Source organism: Belonocnema kinseyi, chromosome 5 (assembly GCF_010883055.1).
Source record: "Belonocnema kinseyi isolate 2016_QV_RU_SX_M_011 chromosome 5, B_treatae_v1, whole genome shotgun sequence".
NCBI lineage: Eukaryota > Metazoa > Arthropoda > Insecta > Hymenoptera > Cynipidae > Belonocnema > Belonocnema kinseyi.
Window position 1 is genome coordinate 128,130,496 of NC_046661.1, and position 25,557 is coordinate 128,156,052.

Genomic DNA, 25,557 nt, shown 5'->3' on the forward strand with positions numbered 1-25,557 from the left:
AAAATTCTTTGACATCTTTTAAAACATCCTCAAACATTTAAAATCCTTAAAAATCTTTGGAAATTTTTTAAAGCTCTTGAAAATATCTTGAAATTTTAAAAAGTATTTAGTTAAAAAGTCATAATTTTTGTTAAAAATTCAACTATTTTTTAAAATTTGTTTGTTTTTAATTAAAAATCTATCTGTTTTGAGAAAAATGTCATCTTTTTTGGATAAAAATGCAACTGTTTTCTTGAAAATTTGACTATTTCTTAAAAAATTTACTTTTTGTTTAAAATTTATATTTTGGTGTTTAAAAATGAACTGAAATCTTTTCTGGATAAAATTTCAACTTTTTAAAGAAAAGTTTGTGGTTTTTTAATTGGAAATTCATCTGTGTTTTTACAAATTTCATCCTTCTTGGATAAAAATGCAACTATTTGGTAGAAAACTCAACTATTTTGTTCAAAATTCATCCATTTTTGTTGAAAAAATTCGCGTTTTTAGATTGAAAATTCAATTTTTTTGGTTGAAAATTATATTATTATTATTATTATTATTATTATTAGTATTATTATATTATTGAACTAATTTTTTAAAAATATTTGGTTAATTTGGTTGAAAGTTCAATTATTTTGTTGACAATTATTTTTTTTATTTGAAAATTCAACTGCTTAGTTGAAAATTTAAGTTTTCAATGGAAAATATTTTTTGTTATTTAAAATTCGGTTTTTAACAGAAAATGTAGCTTTTCAATTTTTTATAATTCATCTTTTTAGTTAAAAATTCGCGTTTTTTGGTCAAAATAATAATTTGTTAGTTTGAAATTTCATTTTTGTTTGATAAAAATGCATCAATTTTGTTAAAAATTGATTTTTTGCTGAAAAGTCATATTTTTTTTTGAAAATTCAATTTTTGTAGAGAAAAACATGTCTTCTGACTTGATCTTTTATCTTTATTGAATAAAAATGTGATTTCGCTTGAAAATTCAACTCTTTTTTTTTTTAAGTTTGTCTTTTCGATCTCAGAATTCACCTTCTTTAGAAGAAATTACATCTTTTCCGGATAAAAATCCTTGAATATGCAAAAATTTGGTTAAAAAGTCATCATTTTTTGTTGAAAATTCTACTGATTAAATATAATATTTGGGTGTTCAAAACTGAACTGAAATATTTTCTGGATGAAAATTCAACTAATTTTCAAAAATTTGATTTTATTTAATTAAAAATCCATCTATTTTGAGAAAAATGTCATCTTTTTTGATAAAAATTCAACTATTTTCTTGAAAATTTGACTATTTCGTGAAAAGTTTACTTTTTGTTTAAAATTTATATTTTGGTATTTAAAAATGAACTGAAATCTTTTCTGGATGAAGGTTCAACTTTTTAAAGAAAAGTTTGTGGTTTTTTTTTTAATTGAAAATTTCACTATTTCGTCGAAAATTTACTTTCTTATGAAAATTAATATTTTGGTGTTAAAAAATAAACTAAAATATTTTCTGGATGAAAGTTCCAGTTATAAAAAAATTTCACATTCTATCATAGAAGAAATTTCATTTTTTTTTTTTTAATGAAAATTCAACTACTTGGGTCAAAGTTAAACTACATTGTGACATTCTTTATTGAAGGCTTATGACTGGTTTAAAATTTAACAGTTTAGTCGAAAATACTTCTTTTTTTTTTAATTCATTTTTTAACAGAAAATGAAACTTTTCCACTTTTTAAGATTGATATTTTTTAGTTAAAAATTCGCGTTTTTTTTTTGTAAAAAAATTATTTTTTGGTTTAAAATTTCCTTTTTCTTGCGTAAAAATGCATCCGTTTCGTGGAAAATTAATTTTTTGTTAAACATTCATATTTTTTGTTTGAAAATTGAATTTTTGTAAACAAAATTTGTATTTAGGTTTGGATCAATTTTAATTTATTTTTTGAGTGAAGAATCTTTATTTGTTGGATTATTTGTTGGAAATTCGTCTTTTTGGTTTTAAAATTCTTTTGTTTTGTTGTATAATTTTCATTCATTTTCTAATAAAATATAAACTGTGACACTTTTTCATTGTAAATTTGTCTTTTTATTTTGAATATTCAACTATTATGTCAAAAATTCAATTATTTTGTTGAAAAATGCAGTATTTTGTTAAAAAGTTATCTTTTAAAGTAGAAAAAACTTCTTTTTTTTTTAAATAAATTAAGTCTTTTGAAAAATTTAAATTTGTATATAAAACTCTGCTTTATTCGGCTTATAAAATATTCGGTGGTAAAAATATCATAAGATTAAAATGCTGGTATTTGAATATTAATGATTTGAAATGAAAAATTAGTCGAAAAATCAGAGAATTTTGAAAATTTCACGCGTCTAAGTTTTCCGGGATTCCTGAATATCTGTAAATTTGTGCCACGATCTGGCAGCTTCGAATTGTAAAAATAATGAGTGCAAAAGCTGGCAAATGTGGAAGCTCGAAAGACATGCGATTTTTGATTGTAGAAGAGTTTTTTTGTGCACTGTTCATTTTTCTTGCGGCAGAAATTAATTCAAGTTTTGAGCCAGTTTTTTTTTTAATCTCTGGCAAAATCCATACCATTTTTTTCCGTGTACGTCAGGAATTTACCTGGCGGAGTGTAATTCTGAAGCAATCGCAACAGTTTTACGGACAGCCAAGGTGCCGGGACAAAGTAGTAGGTGTAATCCTGCAGATCCGTGTAACTGGATGTTACAATCTAAAAAAAAAAAAAAACATAGAGAAATTAGTTTTACGAGCCTCTAATCCTGAGAAAAAAGTTTCCTGAAATTTCAGGTTTTTTTAAGGCAAATAAGAACACATCGGACTCATTCTTAAAATCGAAAATAGTGTATATCAAATTAAAAAAAAAGCGAACTCAAAGAGTTTTTTAATTCAAAAAATGTTGTATTCAAATGAACAATAATTTATAATAATAATTTGCAATGCTCTAAATTAAAGAAGCAATCAAGAGATACAAATTTTTCAAAATTATATCAATTTAAGCATTTCAAGCTAGAAACCTTACAAATAGAACAATTACAATTTTTCTATAAACTGAACACTTTTTAAATTAAAAGTTATTCTTATTTCAAATATTTAAAAAAAAACTCTTAAAATACTTCCAAATTTTATTTTAAAATCTTGAAAAATTAAGAATTTTTTTTTCAAATTTTCAATTACTCTAACATGTTTTTCAGAACTTCTAAACATGTTTTGAAATTATTCAAATTTTTTAAAATATCCTGCCAAATTAAAAAAATGTGCTGAAAATTCTTCAAATTAATTTTTAATAATTTGTTAAATCTTTCTGAATTTTGTGAAATATTCTCTTCAAATTGATTTATCGAAATATAAGATAAATTTCAATTTTTCTAGAAAATGTTTTTTATTCTGGAGCCTTTCAAAATTCTTAAAAAGCTTCTAAATTTTGTGTTCGAAATCTGCCTAATTAAATAATTGCTGTTTTTCTAAATTGAAAAATATAAAAATGATCAGCGCTTCGACTTAGAAATTATACTACAAGTATAATTTCTAGGTCGAAGCGCTGAAAATTAAACAATTTTGATTTTAATTGGAGAATCACGAAACTAGTATGCTTTTAAATTAAAATTTCGAAAATATATTATTTTATTTAAATATTAATAATATTTATAACTAATAAATAATTTGACTAATTATTTGAAAACGAGTCGAAATCAAAAAAAGTTGGACAGACTTTTTTTCTCTACAAATTTGTGTAAAGATTTTTGAAAAATGTTGTAAGATTTCACAAAAATGATCAAAATATTTAGGTTCCTAGGAAAAATTTAAATATTTTATATTAAAATCAAATAATTTTAAATTTGTAAAATATAAAGATAAATCAGGAAAAATTTGAATAATTTTTCAAAGATTAGAAAGTTCAGAAGATCTCCGAAAAAAAAAAAAGAATTTTGTTCATATTAGCGTGAAAATATTGAAATCATTTCTTATTTTGAAAAATGAACTTTAAGGGAAAATTAAAAATTTTTTTAAACAAGAAAACGGCTTCCTAAGATTTTGAAAATTTGGCTAGATTAAAAAATATAAAATAATTAAAAATATTAAATAAATGCAAGAAATATTTGGTAGAATTGAAGGGATTAAAAAAAAGTTTAAATTTTAAAAGATTTTTCGAAATTTAGGTTTTAAATATTTTAAAAATAAGCCTTAGAATCTTGCAAATAATTTCAAAAGTTTTGAAGATAATAAAGAAATTTTCTTAAGATTCCTTAAAAAAAATAGAAAAGTATAAGACAATTTTTTAAAATATTGAATGATTTTTCAAAATTTTGAGAAAATTTCGAGTCTTTAAAAAAATTTTCAGGAATTAAGGATGTTTTAAATAGATTATTTAACAGAAATATTTAATTATTTATTTAAAAAAAAAAATTTATTTTTTAAAGTTTGATTTATTTAATCGAAATATTTCACAACTTGGAAATAGTTTAAAAACGTTTGACAAATAAATTGTTATTTGAATTTTAATAATTAATAATTTTGAATTGCAAGCGTCTGAAATTCAAAAATATAAACGAACAATTTTGGACAATTTAATTAGAAAAAGGAGTTAAATTGTAGTATAATTTCTAAGTCGAAGCGCTAAAAATTAAACAATTTTAATAACAATTGCAGAATCACGAAATTAGTTTAATTAATATGAAAATTTCGAAAATAGGACAATGTAAAAACGTTAAAAATTGATTATTTTAATACTCAAATATTAAAAATTGGGTAATTTAAAATTCAGAGGAATTCAAATTGTATTTTTTATCATTAAAAACTCTTAGAATTAAATAATTAATAATTGAAAATTTTTGAATTGGAATCATTTTAAATTTGAAGTGATTAAAATTTAACAATTTAGTATTGAAAACTAAATTCAATAATTCAAAGTCAAATCTTCTGAAATTCTTGAATTTTAATTTCTTATTACACAATAAAATTATTATTTAACATTCAAGCTGATCATCTTTTTTTTTTAACTCTATTTTTTAATTAAAAATCTCTCTGAAAAATTATTATTCATTCTGGAAATTTTCAAACCAAATATTTTTCAATTTCAAATGATTTATTTGTTTAAGTCTTGCAAATTTAACTGTTTTATTGTAAATTTAGATGTTGAATTTATCTTCATTAAAATTAATACATAAATAAAAAAAGTATTCAAACAATTTAAATTATATTTTTTATTATTTGGCTGACAATTTTGACTGAAAAATCTTTTTTGATAAAAATTTCAACTATTTTGTTGAAAATGCGTCAAATTTTAATCTAGAAGTATTAAAAATAAAACAATTACATTTCTTTATAAACTAAACACTTCTTAAATTAAAAGTGAAATTATTTTTATTTTAAATAGTTTAAATGTCCTAAAAATTCTTCAAAATTTAATTTCAAAATCTTGAAATATTTACATGTTCTAAATATTTTAAATTTTTTATTATTTTAAAAATTTGTTAATTTCCTAAAATTTTCCTTAATTTTTTTTAATCAGCCAAAATGAAAAAATTTCCTTAAAATCTTCCACATTAATTTTTGATAATTTTGTAAATCTTTCTAAATCTTTTTAAATATCCTCTTCAAAGTTTAGTTTTTTTTTAGTTTTGCAAATTTAATGGTTTAAAAATGAAAAATTTTATACTGAAATAATATTTAATTTTTTTTTTTAAAAAGCTTTTAATTATGAATATATTATTTTAAAGGTATTTAAAATTTTTTAATTGTTTATAAAGTATCGTTTTATAAATTATTAATTTTTTAAATCTTAAAGTGAATTCAATTTAAAAATTCATTAATTTATATTCATAAGTTGATCAAATAAAAATGTTTTTTATCGCAAATCTTAGATTCTAAACGCTTCTCATTTTTAATTGTTTATGTCTTTAAAACAGCATTTTAAAATTCTTTATATTAAAACATACGCTTGAAAATTAATAATCTAAAATGGAAAATTTTTGATGCCATAATTGGAAAAGTTCACAATTATAACTAATTATTTTAAAAAACGTTTAAAAACAAAGTAGGAAGGATTTTTTTTCTAAAAATTGGTCCAATTCCCCGTTCCAAAAATAAATCCAAATAATTTCAAAAGTTTTGAAGTAAATAAAAAAATTTTTTTTAGATTCCTCAACAAATTTAGAAGATTATAAGACAATTTCTTTTTAACGGCCACCCTGAAAATGGAGTATTTACATTTTCACTGAGAACTAATTTTCAATTAAAAAAAGAAAAAACTATTTTTTTACAAAACTCTTTAATTGTTTACAACATAGTTAAATTCGTTTCAAAATTGTTAATTTTTCAAACAAAAAAGATGAATAGTCTGCATTTTTAAACCATAAAAGTTCAATTTTTAACAAAAAAATTAAGCAGACAAATTTCTAATGAGAAAAATTAATTTTCAATTAAAACAACAACGATAAAAACGAATTTTCTACAAAAAAAGGTGAATTTTACATCAAATTTTTTAATTTTCAACAAAATAGTTTAATTCTCAACCAAAATAGATCAATCTTCAACTAAGAACTTGCATTTTTAAACAAAAAGTGATAAAATTTCCACCAAAAAGTGAATTTTCTACCAAGAAAAAATTTGCAGTCCAGAATGGAAAATAATGTTAAGCAAATTGTTCAATTTTCAACAAAAAAGAGTAATGTTTATAACAAAATTTTATAGTTGATATTTCCACTAAAAAACTTTAATAACAAAATTTAAAAAAAACAGTTGTATTTGACCAAAAGTATATATATATATTTTTTAAAATATTTTTATATATTTTGACAACAAAAAAGTTGATTTTCTACCCAAAAAAAAGACGAATTTTTTAAAAAACCGTTTAATTTTATATCAATTTGTTGAATTTTCAAGCCAAAAGGCCTAATTCTCTATCAAACAATTTAATTTTAAAAACAAGAACATGAAATAACAACAAAAAAGCTAATTCACAATTAATCAGTTGACTGTTTAACAAAATATTTGAATTTGTAGTTTTAAAAAACGAACTTTTAACTAAAATTATGAATCGTCAACGAGAAAAAAATGAAATTTAAAAAAAGTCGTTCAACTTTCAACCAAGCAGTGGAATTTTTAATGAATAATTTTTTTGGATCAAAATTCGACTTTTTGGTTAAAAATTCTACTATTTAATTAAAGATTTAACTATTTTATTGAAAATTAAAGTCTGTTGTTAAAAAGTATTCGTTTTTGGAAGAACAAATAAATTGTTTGGCAGAAAGTTCATTTTTTTATATTGAAAATTCATATTTTTTGATAGAAAATTAATTTTTTTCTATTAAAAGCCTATTATTGTATTTTTGTTTAATAAATAATTTCTTGTACTTAAAAGACATACTTTTTGTGAAAATCCAACAATTTTTTTGAAAAAGTCATCGTTTTAGGTCGAAAATTTATACTTTTGCAGAAAATTCATTTTTTTTTGTTCAAAATTTATCTTTTGGTAGAAAAATCTTTTTTCAGTTGTTGAAAATTCACCTTTTATATTTGAAAGTTAATAATTTTTATTAAAAAGTCTACTATTATATTTTTGGTGTTTAGTTCAAAATTCTACAAATTGTTTCAAAGTTTATTTAGTTTATTGAAAATTGAACTACGTCCTTAATAAGTCACCTTTTTTTGTTTAAAATTAATCTCTTGGTTCAAAAAATCTATTTCGATTGAAAGTTAGTTCTTTTTATATAAAAAAAGTATTATATTTCTTTTTCAGAATTAATCTGAATTCAACTATTTTGTTAAAAAGTCATATTTTTTTTGTCGAATATTGATACTTTTTGGATTGCAAATTCTCCTTTACTTGAAAAATTGTCTTTTTGGGTGGAAAATTCAAATATTTGCTAAAAAAATATCACCTTTTGGCTAAAAATTCATCTCTTGGTTAAAAATTTTACTATTTGGATGAAAAATCAACTGTTTTGTTAAAAATTTATCTTCTTTGGATCAAAATTGATCTTTTTTTATTGAAAGATAATTATTTTTATTTGAAAAAAAATATATTTTTATTTTGTAATTAATCTAAATTCAATTATTTTCTTAAAAAGTAATTTTTTTGTTATCAAAATTTCAACTGATTTATTAAACACTTGTGTTTTTGGGTAGAAAATTAATCCTTTTGGTGTAAAAATCCTCATTTGTTAGAAAAGTCATATTTTTTAGTTGAAAATTCGTCTTTCTTGCTTCAAAGTTAAGCTGGCTTGTAAAATATTCATCTTTTCAAGTTAAAAATGCAACTCTTCCTGGCTGAAGTTTAATCGTTTTTTTTTTAAATTCGATTATTTGATTCAAGATTCGTCGATTAGGAAAGTGTAATAAAAACTGTGTTTGGTGTGCAACTTGTAATTTTGAATAAAATTGTACTTTTTCAACTGAAAAAAGGTGACAAAAGTAGAGAAACCCCAAAATAGGAGAAAAAGGTGACATATTCCTAAAATAGGTGACAAAATTGAAAATGGGTGACAAAAGGTGACAAAATTGAAAATACATAACAAAAGGTGGCAAAATTGAAAATAGGTGACAAAAGGTGACAAAATTGAAAATAGGTGACAAAATGTGACATAATTGAAAATAGGTGAAAAAAGGTGACAACATTGATAATAGGTGACAAAAGGTGACAAAATTGAAAATGGGTGACAAAAGGTGACAAAATTTTAAATGGGTGATAAAAGGTGACAAAATTGAAAATAGGTGACAAAAGGTGACAAAATTGAAAATATGTGACAAAAGGTGACAAAATTGAAAATAGGTGACGAAAGGTGACAAAATTGAAAATATGTGACAGAATGTGACATAATTGAAAATAAGTGACAAAAATGAAAATAGGTGACAAAAGGTGACAAAAGTGGAAATATGTGACAAAATTGAAAATAGGTGACAAAAGGTGACAAAATTGAAAATAGGTGACAAAAGGTGTCAAAATCGAAAATAGGTGACAAAAGGTGACAACATTTAAAATAGGTGACAAAAGGTGAAAACATTGAAAATAGGTGACAAAAGGTGACAGAATTGAAAATAGGTGACAAAATTGAAAATAGGTAACAAAAATAAAAATGGGTGACAAAACTGAAAATAGGTGACAGAGGTGACAAAATTGAAAATAGGTGACAAAATTGAAAATAGGTGACAAAATTGAAAATATGTGACAAAAGGTGACAAGATTTAAAATAGGTAACAAAATTGAAAATAGGTGACAAAAGGTGACAACATTAAAAATATGTGACAAAAGGTGACAAAATTGAAAATAGGTAACAAAATTGAAAAAAGGTGACAAAAATGAATATAGGTGACAAAAGGTGACAAAATTGAAAACAGGTGAGAAAAGGTGACAAAAGGTGATAAAATTGAAAATAGGTGACAAAAGGTGACAAAATCGCAAATATGTGACAAAATTGAATATAGGTGACAAAGGGTGACAAAATGTAAAATAGGTAAAAAAATTGAAAATAGGTGACAAAAGGTGACAACATTGAAAATATGTGACAAAATTAGATATAGGTGACAAAAGGTGACAAAATGGAAAATAGGTAACAACATTGAAAATAGGTGATAAAAGGTGAATAGGTGACACTCTCTCATGACTGTAATGAGAAAAGGGAGGATTTTTTTCGAGAATAGAAGAAAGAAAAAATAAAAGTACCCGACTGAGCCTGGAGACGGCAAGACTGACGCATCCTTTGTATTCGTCCGGATTTCTTTTGACGAGTGCATCGATCAGCGAGGCTGCAGCGGTCACGACACCTAGGTGTTGATCGTTTAATAAATGAACTATACGAGACGTCCACTCTCCACCAGGAACAACGTCTGGGGCAGTTCGTAGCAGTCGTAAAAGGCACAGGGCTGCACTCTGTTTCACAACATCCATGGTATCGCTAAAAAATTATTTTTATATACTCTCCCCCCTTTTTTATAAATCACGCTCTATTAATGCTTTTTAACTGTTAACAAAAGTGTGCGACTTGTTTGCGTTTTGCGTATTTCCGAGGGCTGCCAGAGCCTAATTTACTTTAAAACAAAGTAAAATAGAGTCCACCTTCTCAATAGTGCCGCTCAAGTAATTTATAAAGTATATATAATTTGATTTTTTTCAATAAAGATAATTGCTTGAGGGTTGTTTAATTTTGATGATAATATTGAATTACAGAAATATTAAATTTAGGATGTTTTAAATTAAGTGACATCAATTATTTAGTTTAAGATAATGTAATTGGATATTAGCTATTACTTTTACAATAAAAGTTTAATTTTTCTTTAGAATATCTCTATTACGATTATTTATGATTTCTGGAATTAGTTTTCAAATTTTATTAATAAATCAAATTTTTAGAAATGAAACTACAAATTTGAAAACAAATTAGGAAGTAAAAATTATTTGAATGCTTTAATCAAATTAGAGTTTATTCATTCTCATATTGTGAAATTATTAATTAACTATTAAATGACTACTTTTTTCAAAATATTAAATTAAATAAAAATTTAGTTTCTTAAAATAAAGTAACATAAATTATTTATTCCAGGGTCATATAATTGAATACATAATGTTTTTAAAGATTCTCAGGGTGGTTATAAATTAAAAAATCAATCAATAAACTTTAAAAATTTCAAAATTATATAATTTTAAGGAATTTTAAGCTAGAAACATCAAATATTAAAAAATTGTGAACATTTTAACTGAACACTTTTTAATTGGAAATTCAATTATTTTCTTTTTAAATAGTTTAAACATCCTTGGAAAGCTTCGAAATTTTATTTGAAAATCTTGAGAAATTTAGAAGTTGTTTTAAAGTTGTTTTAAATTTTAAATTATTTCTGAAATTTTTTCAGAACTTCTCAATATCTGTCAAAATGAATTGAATATTTTCCACAATTTTCAGAAAATTTTCAGTTTTTCAAAGATTTAAACGAGATTTTCAAAAAAAGATTCTGGAAGATTTTAAGAAAACTTACTAAAATTTGCATGATAATTTTCAATCTTTTTCAAACTTCTAAATATCTCTTAAAATTACTCAAATGTTGTCTACAAATATTCATTTGTAAAGGCTCCTTGAAATTTTAAAAATAGTTAGAATTTCAACCAAAGAGATAAATTGTCAACTAAAAATATGAATATTCAAGAAAAAAAAAAGATTTCTTAATAAAATTATTCAACCAACATTGTTAAGTTAAATAGTTAAATAATTAAGAAAAAAATCATTTTTTACCAAAAAGTTGCATTTTTATAAAAAAAAGAATATTTCTACTAAAGTAGATGAATTTTTCTAGTCAAAAACATAAATATCGAAAAGAATAATTGAATTTTCTATCAACTTGTCCGTTTCTGGTAAAAAAAAACTCGCTGCCTTTAGTTAAAAAATGAACCGTTTGGATAAAAAAATCATGTATTTTATTAGAAATATTTTGGGTTAAAAATTCAACTTTCAGTTTAAAAAATTTGTTTTTAAACATCAAAAAACAATTCTTCTCAATGAAAATTTATCTTTTTTTTTTGGTTTAAAACTGAGATTATTGTTTTAAAAATTCAACTATTCTGTTTATAAACAATTGTAAAAAATATACATTAATAAAAATTAATCGAATATAATTTGGACCAACATAATATCCATTGTTGAAATTATATAGTTCAAAATTCATTTTTTTAAATAAAAAATTAATTTTCTTGGTTAAAAATTTAACTGCTTGGTTAAAAATTATTCTGCTTCAGTTGAAAATTAACATTTTGGTAGAAAATTTTTATTTTTGAATCGAAATTTCAATAATTTGGAGGAAAATTGAATTGCGCTCCTAAAAATTAATTTTTAGTTGGTTACATTCAAATGTTTATTTTTTTCTTTTTTTCTTGTTAAAATATCAACTGTTAAAATTTTGATAGAAAATACGACTTTTTGGCTTGAAAATTCAACAATTTGGTATAAAATGCAATATATTTTATACAAAATTAAACCATTTGTAACCAATTTGTTTTTTCTTCAAATTAAAAAATAATTCTCAATGAGATTTTATCTATTCCATTTTTGTTAAAATTTGATCTTTTTTTGTTTAAAAATTAAATTATTTAGTTTAAAATTGTTAGAAAAAAATACAAACTAAACATTAATTAAATTAAAAAAAATAATAATAATTTTCTTGGTTGAAAATTAATTTAGTTAATGAAAAATTCGTCTTTTTTGTTAGAAATTTTTTCTTCTTGATTAAAAATTTAACTTTCTGGTTAAAAATACATGTACTTTGTTGAAAATTAATCTTTTTGGTTGAAAATTAAACAATTTGGTATAAAATTCAATGTATTTGTTACAAAATTTGAACGATTTTGTGAAAAATTCTTTTTTTTTTTAATAATACTTCTCAATGAAAATTTATCTACTTTTTGGTTGGAAATTGATATTTTCAGTTTAAAAAATTCAACTATTTTGTTAAAAAATGTAAGAAATGTAAGAATGTATGTAAGAAATTTTTTCTTCTTGTTTGAAAATACAACTTTTTGGTTAAAAATTGGTGTATTTTGTAGAAAATTAATCTTTTTCGGTAAAAAAATTAATCATCTTGGTTGGAAATTCATCATATTGGTTGGAAATTTAATTAGTTAGTTGAATATTCAACTGTTCTGTTGAAAGCTCATCATTTGGTTTGAAAATTCCCCATAATTGAAGAATTTTCTTTTCTTTATTGACCCGTAGTTAATTTACAAAATAAAAAATTGGTATAGATTCAACGAAAAAATATTTGATCTTTATCGTATATTCAAAGAGAAAAGGGGAAATTTGTCAAAAATAGGAAAAAAAGGAAAATTAAAAAAAAAAGGAGTGGAAACGCAAGGCAATAGGGGAAACACTTTTACAACCGGAAGTGACTAAAAGTGACTCTCTGGCAGCCCTGGTATTAGCGATAACAAAGCATTTCTTCTTTTTGATTATATCGGGCCTCGGACTCACTTTAGACATCAAAAATAGTCTAAATAGTTACAAAAATTAAGAAAAACAAAAAGAAAAGGAAGAAAAATGTCATAAAAGTATGTAAATATTAAAAACTAACTTCAATTTATAATTTAAAATATTATTCTTCAGTCTATAAATTGTTAAAAATTCGATTTATTTACATTTCTTGGTAGAAAATTCAACTGTTTTGTTGAAAATTCTTATTTTTTATTTGATTTAAATTTTGTTTGTTTCTTGACTAACATATATATATTTTTTTAATTTGAAAAAATCCCTTTCTGTAGAAATTAAATCCGTTTTGACTGAAAATAAAACTGTCTGCTTGAAGATTAATCAATTTCGGTTGAAAATTCAAATGTTTGGTAAAAAATTCATTTTTGTTTAAAACCGTTTTTAAATTTAAATAATTTTTATTAAAATATCAACTCCTCGGTTGAAAGTTAAACTAATTTCTTAAAAATATATTTGCGGCTTGAAAATTCATAACTTTCATTTTGTACTTAATAATTATATTTTTGGGCTGAAAATTCAATTTTTTTTTTGTAGAAAAAACATATTTTCGGCTAAAAAATTGGGGGACAAAATTATAGAAAATTCAACTATTTGATTAGAAATTATTGTATTTTGTTAAATATTCGCCTTTTTTTTTGTAGAAAATCATGTTTTTGCGTGTTAAAAATGCAACTTTTTGGTGGGAAATTGATCTTTTTCAATTGATTAAAGCATTTTGTTGAAAAATCCGTCTTTGCTGATTGAATCGAACGGTTTTTCAGTTTAAATGAAAATATTTTGTTTTAATATCAACTACTTCATTTTTCGTTTAAAATTCAGCATTTTATTTTGAAAATTCAACAATTCGGTATCAAATTCAACTATTTGTTTGAAAATTTATGTATTTTCTTTTTAAAAAATCGTCTTTTTTTAATACTTAATTCTTTTGGTTTAAGATTTAACTATTTGGTGCAAAAAAAATTTTTGGTGTTAAAAATGGAATTGTATGGTTGAAAATTAATCTGTTTTAGTTCAGGATTCAAGTCTTTTGTTTAAAATTCTTTTCTTTGGTTACATTTAACTGTTTTTTTTTTTTTATTAAAAATTAAAATATTTTTTAGTTTAAATATCAACTATTACATTTTTTGTTGAAAATTATTTTTTTTAGAGATAATTCATCTCTTGGTTTGAAAATTAAACAGTTTTGCAAAAAAATACATTTTCCTTTTATTGAAAATAAATGATATTAACTGGGAATTGAGTTACTCAATTTTTGGTTAAAATTTGATCTTTTTAGGTGAAAATTCATATTATTTCTTTAAAAATCGTCTTTTTTTATAGAAAATTAATCTCTAGGTTTAAAATTTAACTATTTTGTAGAAAAAATATGCATTTTGTTGAAAATTCATCTTTTTTTTGGTAGGAAATAATGTTTGAAATTAAAAATGCTACTGTAAGGTTAAAAATGATTATTTATTTATCTGAAAATTTAACTATTTTGTTGACAATTCAACTGGTTGGTTGTAACTTTCATTTTTTACTTAAAAAATCATATTTTTGGATTTAAAATTCAAATGTTTTGCAGAAAAATCGTATATTCGCCTCAAAATTAAAAAAAAATTGATAGAAAATTCAACTATTTGATTAGAAACTGATATATTTTGTTATATATTCGTAGTTTTTTGGGTAGAAAATCTATCCTTTTTTTAAATTAAAAATGCAACTGATTGGTTGAAAATTAATCTGTTTTGTTATTACAGTATTTTTTTCAACTTAAGATTGAACTATTTTGATAAAAATTCAACTGATTGGCTGCAAACAAAGTTTTTTGCTGAAAATTCATATTTTCGGCTTGACAATTAAATTTTTTTATGTAGAAAATTCGCTTGACTGCTTGCTAGAAAATCTTTTTTTTTCTTTGTTAGAAACAGAACTTCATGGTCAAAAATTAATCTGTTTTAGTTTAGTAATCAAGTGTTTTATTTAAAATTAGTTGTTTTCGGTTATATTTACCTGTTTTTTTTTTAATTAAAAATTTAAATCTTTTTTAGTTTATATATAAACTATTACATTTTTGTTTAAAATTAATTTTTTGACATAATTCATCTCTTAGCTTAAAAATTAAACAGTTTTGCAGAAAATAAATTTTCTTTTTATCAGAAATTAATTTTTTTAACTTTGAATTTAACTAAATTCGTTTCTTTTTCCTGGTTATATTCAACTGTTTTTTTATTTAACTGATTTGTTGTAAATTCATATTCACGGCTTGAAAATTCTACAATTTGCTATAAAGTTCAACTATTTATTTTATTGAAAATTCATCTATTTTCTTTAAAAAATCGTCTTTTTTATAGAAAATTAGTCCTCTTGTGTTAAAATTTAACTATTTGGTAGAAAATTTTCATTTTTGTTAAAAATGAAACTCTATAGCTGAAAATTTATCTGCTTTAGTTCAAAATTCAAGTGTTTTGTTTTAAATTCGTGTTTTTTTTGCAGATACATTTAACTGTTTTTTATTTTAAATATAAACTATTACATTTTTGGTTGGAAATTAAATTCTTTTGTGGAGAATTCATTTCTTTGCTTGAAAGTTAAACAGTTTTACAGAAAATTCGTTTTCTTTTTATTAAAAAATTAATTTTTTAACTATGAATTTAATATTTAAAATTTGTTTCTTTTTATTGGACATATTCAAATGTTTTTTTTATTTAACTAATTCGTTTGAATTGAGTTTTTTGGTGAAAATTCATATTCTCGGCTTGAAAATCCCACAATTCGATATAAAATTAAAATATTTATTTGGTTGGAAATTCATGTATTTTCTTTAAAATTTAACTATTTGGTAGAAAATATTTTTGATTGTTAAAAATATTTTTAATTCAATGAAACCCTTCAATTATGAATATATTATTTTGAAGTTATTTTAAAATTGAAAATATTTTATAAAGTTTCAATAGGGCGTTGAAAGTTGAACCTTTTTTTTTAAAGTTCATTTTTCTCTTGAAAATTCGTATTTACATGGTTAAAAATGATTATTTTTTAATCTGAAAATTTAACTATTTTGCTGGAAATTCAACTGATTTATTGTTAATTTAATTTTTTACTTAAAAAATCATATTTTTGGATTTAAAATTCAAATATTTTTCAGAAAAATCGTATTTTCGGCTCGAAAATGCAACCGAATGGTTGAAAATTAATCTGTTTTAGTTGAGGATTCAATTTTTTTTGTAATCTTTTTTATTGTAAAATCAAATAATTGATTTTTCTTTTAAAATGTATCATTTTATTTTGAAAATGTAACTTCTAAGTTGCAATTTAAACTACTTTCTTGAAAGTTAATTTTATTCATTCAAAAATTCATCATCTTAGTTGAAATTTTTTTTTTTTACAGTATTTTTTTCAACTGAAAATTCAACTATTTGGTTAAAAATTCATGTATTTTTTTTTTAAATCATCTTTTTCATAGAAAATTAGTCCTCTTTGTTTGACAAATTTTTTTTACATTAAAAAATGTAACTATTTGTTTGCAAAATTAGCCATTGAGACAATTTGCAACCAAGCAGCGAAAAAGTTAGAAAAAAAGTTAGTCCGAGGCCTGTTGAAAATAATTTCATAAAATCAAATTAAAAAAAAAAAAAGCAAAGGCTTTTTTTTTAGCAGATTGTGCAAATTTGAAGTTTACCTAATGTAGAGTCGACTGGATCCGAAATGCGGGTGATGATTGTCAGTGTAATGAGTCTAGTTTTTTTTTTAACTTTTTTTTTTGTAATTTCTGTACAAAGAATGTTGGATTTCAAAAAGAAAATATTTACCCAGACACGAGTAGCTTTGGAATTTCGTTTCCAAATGCCTCTGCCATATCCTTGCTTCCAATATTTGCGATACATTGTAGAGCGAGGTTCACGTGAATCGGATTTCGCGAAGCGAGATCGTTTTTGATGCTCTGGATTATTAGCTTGATGAGATCACTGTTTGTGTTCACTAAGACTGATATGAAGAGATAACCCTGAAAAATGTAATTTTCAATATCAATTTTATTTAGAAAATTGAAGCCTCCCGCAGAAATAACGTAATGGCGCTCCACCATTTCGCCACCTGGAGTCAAAAACTTGAACTAGAAAGAGCAGGTACAATTTTCAAGATGTAAATTAATTTTGGCATAAAAGTGTTTTTTTACGATAGTTTTGTAAAGTGTAAAAAAATGATTAAACACTAAAAAAAATAGTTTTAACCAGAATTTCTGTCTTATAAAGTGAAAAAATACAGTTTTGTCAAATAGATTAAAAAAAAACAACAATTATTTCACTATTTCGTGTAAGTTTCAATGAATTTAAGTTTAAATAAAGAAATAAATTAATCAAATATAAACAACAAATTAAAGCAATCAAAGTGGAACTCTTGAATTCCAAACTTTGAAAATAGAAGTTCCAAAAATGTAAATCCACGTTAAGTTATTCAATAGTTTAAATTAAAGAATCAAGCAATGAACTTTACAAATTTTCAAAATTATATTGTTTTAAGTAATTTTAAGCTACACATTAGAAATTAAAAAATAATTTTTTTAACTTCACAGTTCTTAAATTATTTTTATTTTAAATAGTCTAGGCATCCTTTCAAAGTTTTAAAATTTTATATCAAAATCTTGAGAAATCTAGAAGTGGTTTTAAATTTTTCCAAATTCAAAATAATTTTTGAATTTTTTTTAAAGAGATATTTAAAAGCCGAATTAAAAATAAAATGTAGATTTTTGCAGATTTTAAACTAAACTTTTTGAATTTTTTTCAATTACTGTGAAAGACTTCAAAAGAATAAAATTTTTTCTTCAGATTTTTAGGAAAATTGAAAATTATTTTTCACTTTGAAAAATTATGGAAGATTTAAGGGTTTTTTTTTTAATCTGCAGGATTTTCAAAAATTGTAAGGAAATTTCGATTAATTTTAAAATATATTTAGAAGTTCTGAAAAAAATGTTAACACACTTCGTTTAAATTGCTTGAAATAATATATTAATAATATTATAATAAATTTATTTATTAAATTTAATATGAAAGATAATATAAATGAAGACCTGAAACTCTAAAATTAAAAATATATTATTGATAAATCATGAAAAATTTTATGTAAAAATAAAATTATCGGAATAAATGATATATTAATTTCAATTCAATGCTTTTAATTTGTAATTGTTTAAATCTTCAAAACTGCACTTTAATTATTTTAAAATTCTTTGAATTAAAGTATATGCTTTTAAAATTTAAAAATCTAAAATGGAAAATTTTTAACGTGAAAGATTTTCGAATTAAGCATTTTGAACTAAATGATATAATAATTTATACGAATCACAATTTAAAAAATTATTAAAAAATAACAATAGAAATCAAAGTTGGACAAAATTTTTATTCGAAAAGTTTTGTAAAATTCCTGGTCAAAAAATAAATTCACTGTCATTTTCCGCTTTTCCCCGGACACATAAAATGCCCGGTCATTTTCCGGATTTTTCTCGGTTTGCAAACATTATTCATGGCCAATGAAATTTAAAAAATCGAACTCTAAAGCTAACAATTTTTCCATTTGAATTAATAAGAACTGAGCTGCAAATGAAAGCACTCGAAGTGAAACTCTGGAATTTCAAACTATTAAAATTTGACTTTAAAAGTTTTTTAATTCAATAATTTTGTATTTAAATCAGATTAAAATGCTCAATAATTTACACGTATAAAATGGCAGCTACTAACACTTTCAAACTGAAATTTTTATAACAAAATGCAGTTAAACTGCAAAATAAATCCACGTTATCATTTCCAATGCTCTGAAGTATAAATTAAAGAATCAATCAATGAATTAAAACTTTTTCGAATTATATCATTGAAAGCAAATTTAAACCAGAAACATTAAAAATTGAACGATTACATTTTTTTTTATAAACTGAACACTTCTTAAATTAAAAGTTAAATTATTTATATTTTAAATGGTTAAACAATCTTGAAAATGGTTCCAAAATTTTATTTGAAAATCTTGAAACATCTGCATATTTCCTTGAAATCTTCCACATTCCTTTTTGATAATTTTGTAAATCTTTCTAAATCTTTTTTAATAATTACTCAAAATTATCTTTTGAAAATAATAATCATTTTCAATTTTTTATTTTGAAACCTGCCAAAATGTATATTTTGTTTCAAATTAGGCTATGTATTATTTACACCGAAATTCTATTACTTTATAGGTATTTATTTATAGGTATTTTTTTTAAAGATTAATATGTATTCAATTGTTATTTAAACATCGAAGTTCAAAAATTTGACTAAAAAATTACATTTTTTTAATAGAAAAGTTAAAATGTAACGTTCAAAACTTAGTTTTTAAAATTTAACTACAATTCCTGATTTTAGATAAACTGTCAAATATTTATAAATATAAAGTAATTCTTATTTCTCTTAATCACAATTTTTTTTAATTAATTTATTAAACTAATAGAGTTTCCAATTGAAATAGTTAACATAATTTTTAACGTTAGAAACTGGAAATTCTAAAATTGCGAACTGATTTCGAATAGTCTTGTAAAATTAATTATTATTCACTTTCTAAATCTTCAAGAAAAGTTCAATTTTAGAAATCATTATTAATTTATATTCGCAGTTGATCAATTAAAAATGTTTTCTATCTAAAATCTTCGATTTCAAACGCTTCGAACTTTTAATGGCTTAAGTTTTTAAAACTGCATTTTTAAATTCTTTAAAATAAAATGTACACTAAACAATTAAAATCTAAAATTAAAAATTTCTTAAAGTGGAAGATTTTTCTCTATAAATTTATAAAATATCCGTTAAAAAAAATTCATATCAGTTTTTAAATAGTAAATATTCAATGTATAAATTAATGAAAATTAACTGTGAGTTCATTTTTTGCTTCAAAATAAGTTCATTTAAGTTTATAATCTTTTGAAAATCACCATAAATAAAACAATAATGGTTTTTTGTTTTTGTGTTGACAAATATTTCTGTAAAAATTTTTTTTTTTAATTTATAAAATGTAAATTACATCTAGATCCCTTTTTTCCGATAATGACTTATTTTTAGTATCCAATAAAAGAAATTAATAATTTATGAATTTTAACAATATTTTTATTGTTCAGGTAATATTTGCGGTTGGATCTAAATTATTTTCTAGCTCAGACATATTCAGGAATTACAGTCTTTCATATACAAATTTAAAATTGTCAAATAACTGTTTAACAAAATATTGGAATGTTTAACATTATAGTTAAATATTAAACCTAAAAAGACAAACTTCCAACAAATAAAAATTTTTTTAGTCAAAAAATAAATAAAAATGTATCCAAATTATTCAACCTTCAAACCAAAAGACAAATATTCTTGACAAAAATGCAATTTTCAAACAAAAAAAAAGGAAATTTCAAACTAAAAAATAATTTTTTTTACATTAAAAAAAACGCCAATTTTTAACTAAATTAAGGCATTATACTATTTTCTTGAAAACTTAACTCTTTTGTAGAAAATTTACTTTTTGTATATAATTTGAAGGAATTTGAAGCTAGAAAAATCAAATATTGAAAAATTGAAAATTTGTTAACTGATCACTTCTTAAATTAGAAATTCAATTATTTTCTTTTTAAATAGTTTAAACATCCTTGTAAAGCTTCAAAATTTAATTTCAAAATCTTGATAAATCTAGAAATTGTTTTAAATTTAAAATTATTTTGGAAATTTGTACAGAACTTCTAAATATCTTTAAAAATTGATTTTTTTCTACAATTTTCAGAAAATCCTGCAAATTTTGAAAAATTTCTTTACAATTTGGATTTATAAATAACAATTAAACATTTATTATTTTTAGCGGAAATTTGAGTAATTTTAAGAGATATTTACAAGTTTTGAAAAGAATTGTGAAAAGGTTCAAAAGAATAAAAACATTTTTTTAAGATTCCTAGAAAAATTAAAAATAAATTTTCATTTTGAAAAATGATTTTAAGAGAATATTTAAAAAGTTTTTCAAAGATTTAAACAAAATTTTCAAAAAAGACTCTGGAAGTTTTTAGGAAAACTTTCTCAAATTTGCATGATAATCTTTAATCTTTTTAAAACTCCTAAATATCTCTTAAAATTACTCAAATTTTTTCTACAAATGTTCATTTGCAAATTATACAAAATAATAAAAAAATTTCATTTAAAAATTAAGCATTTTTCAAATGCAACAATTAAAATTGTAAAGTTCAAAGTTTAAAGGCTCTTCGAAATTTAGGTTTTCTATGTCAAAAAATTCAGTTAAAGATTCTTTACTTTTAAATATTTGGCTTCAAATTACTTGTCTTCAATAAAAATTCAAATATTGCTAGATATTCAATAATTAATCTTTTTTTAACTAAAACTTTCAATAATTTATACGTATAAAATGGAAGCGACCAACAGTTTTCAAAAAAAAAAATTTTTGATTAAATGCAGTTAAGCTGCCAAATTAAAAATTTTGAATTTTTATAAATTGTAGATTTCAAAGTTTCAGATCCAAAAATATAAATCCACGTTACCATTTTTAATGCCCTAAATTGAAGAAGTAATCAATTAATTTCAAATGTTTAAAATTATACCATTTTAAACAATTTTAAATTCCAATTTAGAATTATTAAAAAATTCTCCATTTAAATACAAAATTTTTATTCTTTTCGAAAATTTTCCATTTCAACTAATTATGAGAATTAGAATCTTTTTGTAAAATTCCCTGTTTGCAATTCATAATTTAAATTTTTTCAAAAATAGCTCGTTTCAACTCAAAATAATAATTTTCTTTGAAAAATTCAATTTTCCATTGAGAATTGTTATTTTCATTTTAACTCACAAATTAAATTCTTTTGAAAAAATCCCTCTTCAAATTCAGAATTTTAATACTTTTTGAAAATTTTCCGTTTCAACTGAGAATTAGAATTTTTCTGTAAAATTTCCTGTTCCAAATAATAATTTTTTCGAAAATATTTTTCGTTTCAACTTAGAATTAGAATTCATTCTTTAAAAAATGCTGTTTTACATTTTTTCAGATAAATTTGTCTTTTATAATTCTGTCAAAGTAAAGAAATTTTCTTAAAATCTTCCACATTCATGTTTGAAAATTTCGTAAATTGTTATAAAACTTTTTAAATATTCTCCCAACATAATTTTATTAAAATAAAAAATCCTTTTCAATTTTCCTAGGATATATTTTTTATTCTTTTCAAGTCTGTCAAAATTCTTAAAAAACCTTCTAAATTTTTCGTTCGAAATCATTTCCAATTTTAAATTAATTGTGAAAATTTTTTAAAGTGAAATAATATTTGAAATTCACCAAAAGTCTTTAAATATAAATATATTATTTTTTAGTTATTTTGAAATTAAAAAAAAGTTACTTTTTAAGTCTTAAAGTGCAATTCAATTAAAAATGTCAAAAATATTTAAGTAAAAGGTTTTCGAATTACGCATTCTAAACGGTTAAAATCAAATTTGGAAGGATTTTTTTTCTCTAAAAATTGGTGAAATTCCACGTTCAAAAAATAAATTCAAATAATTTCCAAAGTTTTGAAGATAATTATGAAATCTTTTTTCGATTCCTCAAAAAATTCAGCAGATTATAAGACAATTTTTTTACATTTTGAATTATTTTTCAAAATTTTGAGAAAATTTCGAGTCATTTAAAAATATTTTCATGATAATTTACGAAATTCTAGTTACAATTTGTTTCTCTGAGTATTTGTTGGATGAGAGGAGGTTGACGGCTTCCATGTGCCCAAAATCGATGTCGTGGCCCAAGAGGAAAATGAAGAGAAGCTTGCAGACATACTTCTTTTTCTGGTAACCATCGAGTGTTTTATCCCCCTTAAACTTCCCTCTTATATTCGCCAATTCCTTATTTATCCTCTTGATTTCTGCCTCCTTGCTCTTACCTGCAATTTTCAAATTTAAATTCGGGATTAGGATTTTTTTTTATTTTAGTAAGGGGTCATCCAAATACAGGGTTGGGATTTGGCGGACGATTTAAAAAAAAGAAAGAAAAAAAACAATAAGAGTAATTTTCTAAAAAAAAATACATGAATTTATTGAAAATTTGTCTATTTTGTTAGAAAATTAATTTTATTGTTTTAAAATTCATCTTCTTGGCTAAAAACGTAAATAACTTGATGCAAAATTAATGAATTTTTTTTTAGAAATCATCCTTTTAGTAAAAAAAAAAAAATTCATCCTAACTGATGAGTTTTCAATTCTTTCAATTCTCTTGAATTTCCTCAAATTAATCTTGATTTTTTTTAACTCTTTTTGATTTTATTGAATGCTCTTGAATTAACCTTGAATTATTTTAAATTCTTTTTAATGAAACTTGATTTATTATAAATTCTTAAGAATGATTTCAATTCTCCTAAATTATTTTGAATTAACCTTGAATTAGTGTGAGCTAACGTTTAATTCTTATAGATTCTTTAGAATTCTATAAAATTCGCTTGAATTAACCCCAAATTCTCATAAATACTTTTATATTCTTTGAATTCTTGTGAATTTATTGAAACCTTTGGAATATATGGCATTTATTAAATTATTTAAAATTTTCTTCCATTCTTTTATTTCTTTCAAATTCTGTTGAATAATTTTGAATTCTCAAAAATTCTTTTTTCTATATCTCTTGAATTAACCGCGAATTCTCTCAAATCTCCAGAATTCCTTTGAGTTAATCTTGACTTCCATAAACTCTTTGATTTTATTGAATTCTCTTGAATTATTTTAAATTCTATTAAATTAATCTTTAATTCCTTTAAATTCTTTTGAATTAACATTGAATTCTTTTAAAGAACCTTGAATTCTTGTGAATTAACATTTATTTGTCATACATTTTTTAGATTTTTTAAATTATCTTGCATTAACCCTAGATTCTTTTAAATACTTTTGAATTCTTTCAATTCTCGTGAATTCCATTGAATCAATCCTGACTTCCTGAAAATTTTTGAATATTTCTTAATTTATCGAAAGTTTTGAAATCTGTGGCATTTATTAAATTATTTTATATTTTCTCGAACCCCTTTCAATTCTTTTTAATTCTTTCAAACAATTTTAAATGCTCATGAATTCTTTTTCTTTATTTCTCTTAAATTAACTGTGAATTATTTTAAATTCTCGTGAATTCGTTGAATTAACCTTGAATTCTTTTAAATTCTATTCAATTAACATTTAATTATTCTTGAATTCTCATAAATTATATAGAATTATTTTAATTCTCTTGAATTAAACCTGAATCACTTTTGAATTGGCTTTAATTTCTTGTGAGGTAACATTTTATTCTGATAAATTGTTTAGATTTTTGTAATTCTCTTGAATTTACCCTAAATTCTCTTTAATACTTTTTAATTCTCATGAATTTTTAGTTTGAAAATGAATTTCCAACCTAACTGATGAATCTTCAATTAAAATGATAAATATTTAACCAGATTACTTGAATTTTCACAAAACAAAAATATTGATTTTTAAACAATAAGAATAATTTTCAAAGGAATATATAATTTTTCTACCAAAAAATACAATTTGTTAACAAAATACATGCATTTTTAACGAAATAGTTCAATTTTCAATTAAGGAAGATAAATATTCAATCAAATAGTTGAATTTTAAACTAAAAAAAAGAAATAGAATAGTTATATTTTTATTTTAAAAAATAATCATTTTCAACCTAACTGATGAATTTTTAATAAAAAGATCGATTTTTAAACAATAAGAATAATTTTCAAAGAAAAAGATAATATTTCTACCAAAAAATACAATTTGTTAATAAAATACATTAATTTTTAACGAAATAGTTGAATTTGTAATTTAAGAAAATAAATATTCCACCAAATAGTTGAATTTTGAAATAAAAAACAAGAAATAGAAAATAGAAAAGTTACATTTTTAGTTAAAAAATGAATTTTTAACCTAACTGTTGACTTTTTAACTAAAATGATAAATATTTAACCAGAATACTTGAATTTTCAATAAAAATAAGATGGATTTTTAAACGATAAGAAAAATTTTCAAAGGAGATGATTTTTCTGTCGAAAAATACAATTTGTTAACAAAATACATTAATTTTTAAGAAAATAGTTGATTTTTTAATTTAAGAAAACAAATATTCAACCAAATATTTGAATTTGGAAATTAAAAAGAAGAAATAGAAAAAAGAATAGTTACATTTTTAGTTAAAAAATTAATTTTTAACCTCACTGATGAATATTTAAATGGAATGCTTAAATCTTCAGCCAAAAAGATTCATTTTTAAACAATAAGAATAATTTTCAAAGGAGAAGATAATTTTTCTACCCAAAAATACAATCTGTTAACAAAATACATGAATTTTGAACGAAATAGTTGAATTTGCAATTAAAGAAGACAAATATTCAACCAAGTAGTTGAATTTTTAACTGAAATAAAGAAATAGAAAATAAAATAGTTACATTTTTAGCTTTAAAAAATGATTTTCAACCTAAATGATGAATTTTCTACTAAAATTGATAAAAATTAAACCAGAATACTTGAATTTTCAATAAAAAGAATGGTATTTTAAACAATAAGAATAATTTCTAAAGGAAAATATTATTTTTCTAACAGAAAATTCAATTTGTTAACA

At 21.9% G+C, this 25,557-nt stretch overlaps 1 protein-coding gene across 2 annotated transcripts in view; it reads right to left on the minus strand.

Moving 5' to 3' along the window:
* Positions 1-25,557, minus strand: part of LOC117172566 (AP-2 complex subunit alpha) — a 98,271-nt gene that overhangs the window by 56,693 nt on the left and 16,021 nt on the right. The window contains exons 3-6 of one of the 2 annotated variants that reach the window (XM_033360629.1): positions 22,644-22,855; positions 16,743-16,936; positions 9,648-9,879; positions 2,588-2,696 (exon numbers count right to left, since the gene is read on the minus strand). In XM_033360629.1, the coding sequence (XP_033216520.1) occupies positions 2,588-2,696; positions 9,648-9,879; positions 16,743-16,936; positions 22,644-22,855 (747 nt within the window). Of the gene's footprint in view, positions 1-2,557; positions 2,697-9,647; positions 9,880-16,742; positions 16,937-22,643; positions 22,856-25,557 lie in introns of both variants that reach the window. The other variant, XM_033360628.1, reaches the window with a different exon arrangement.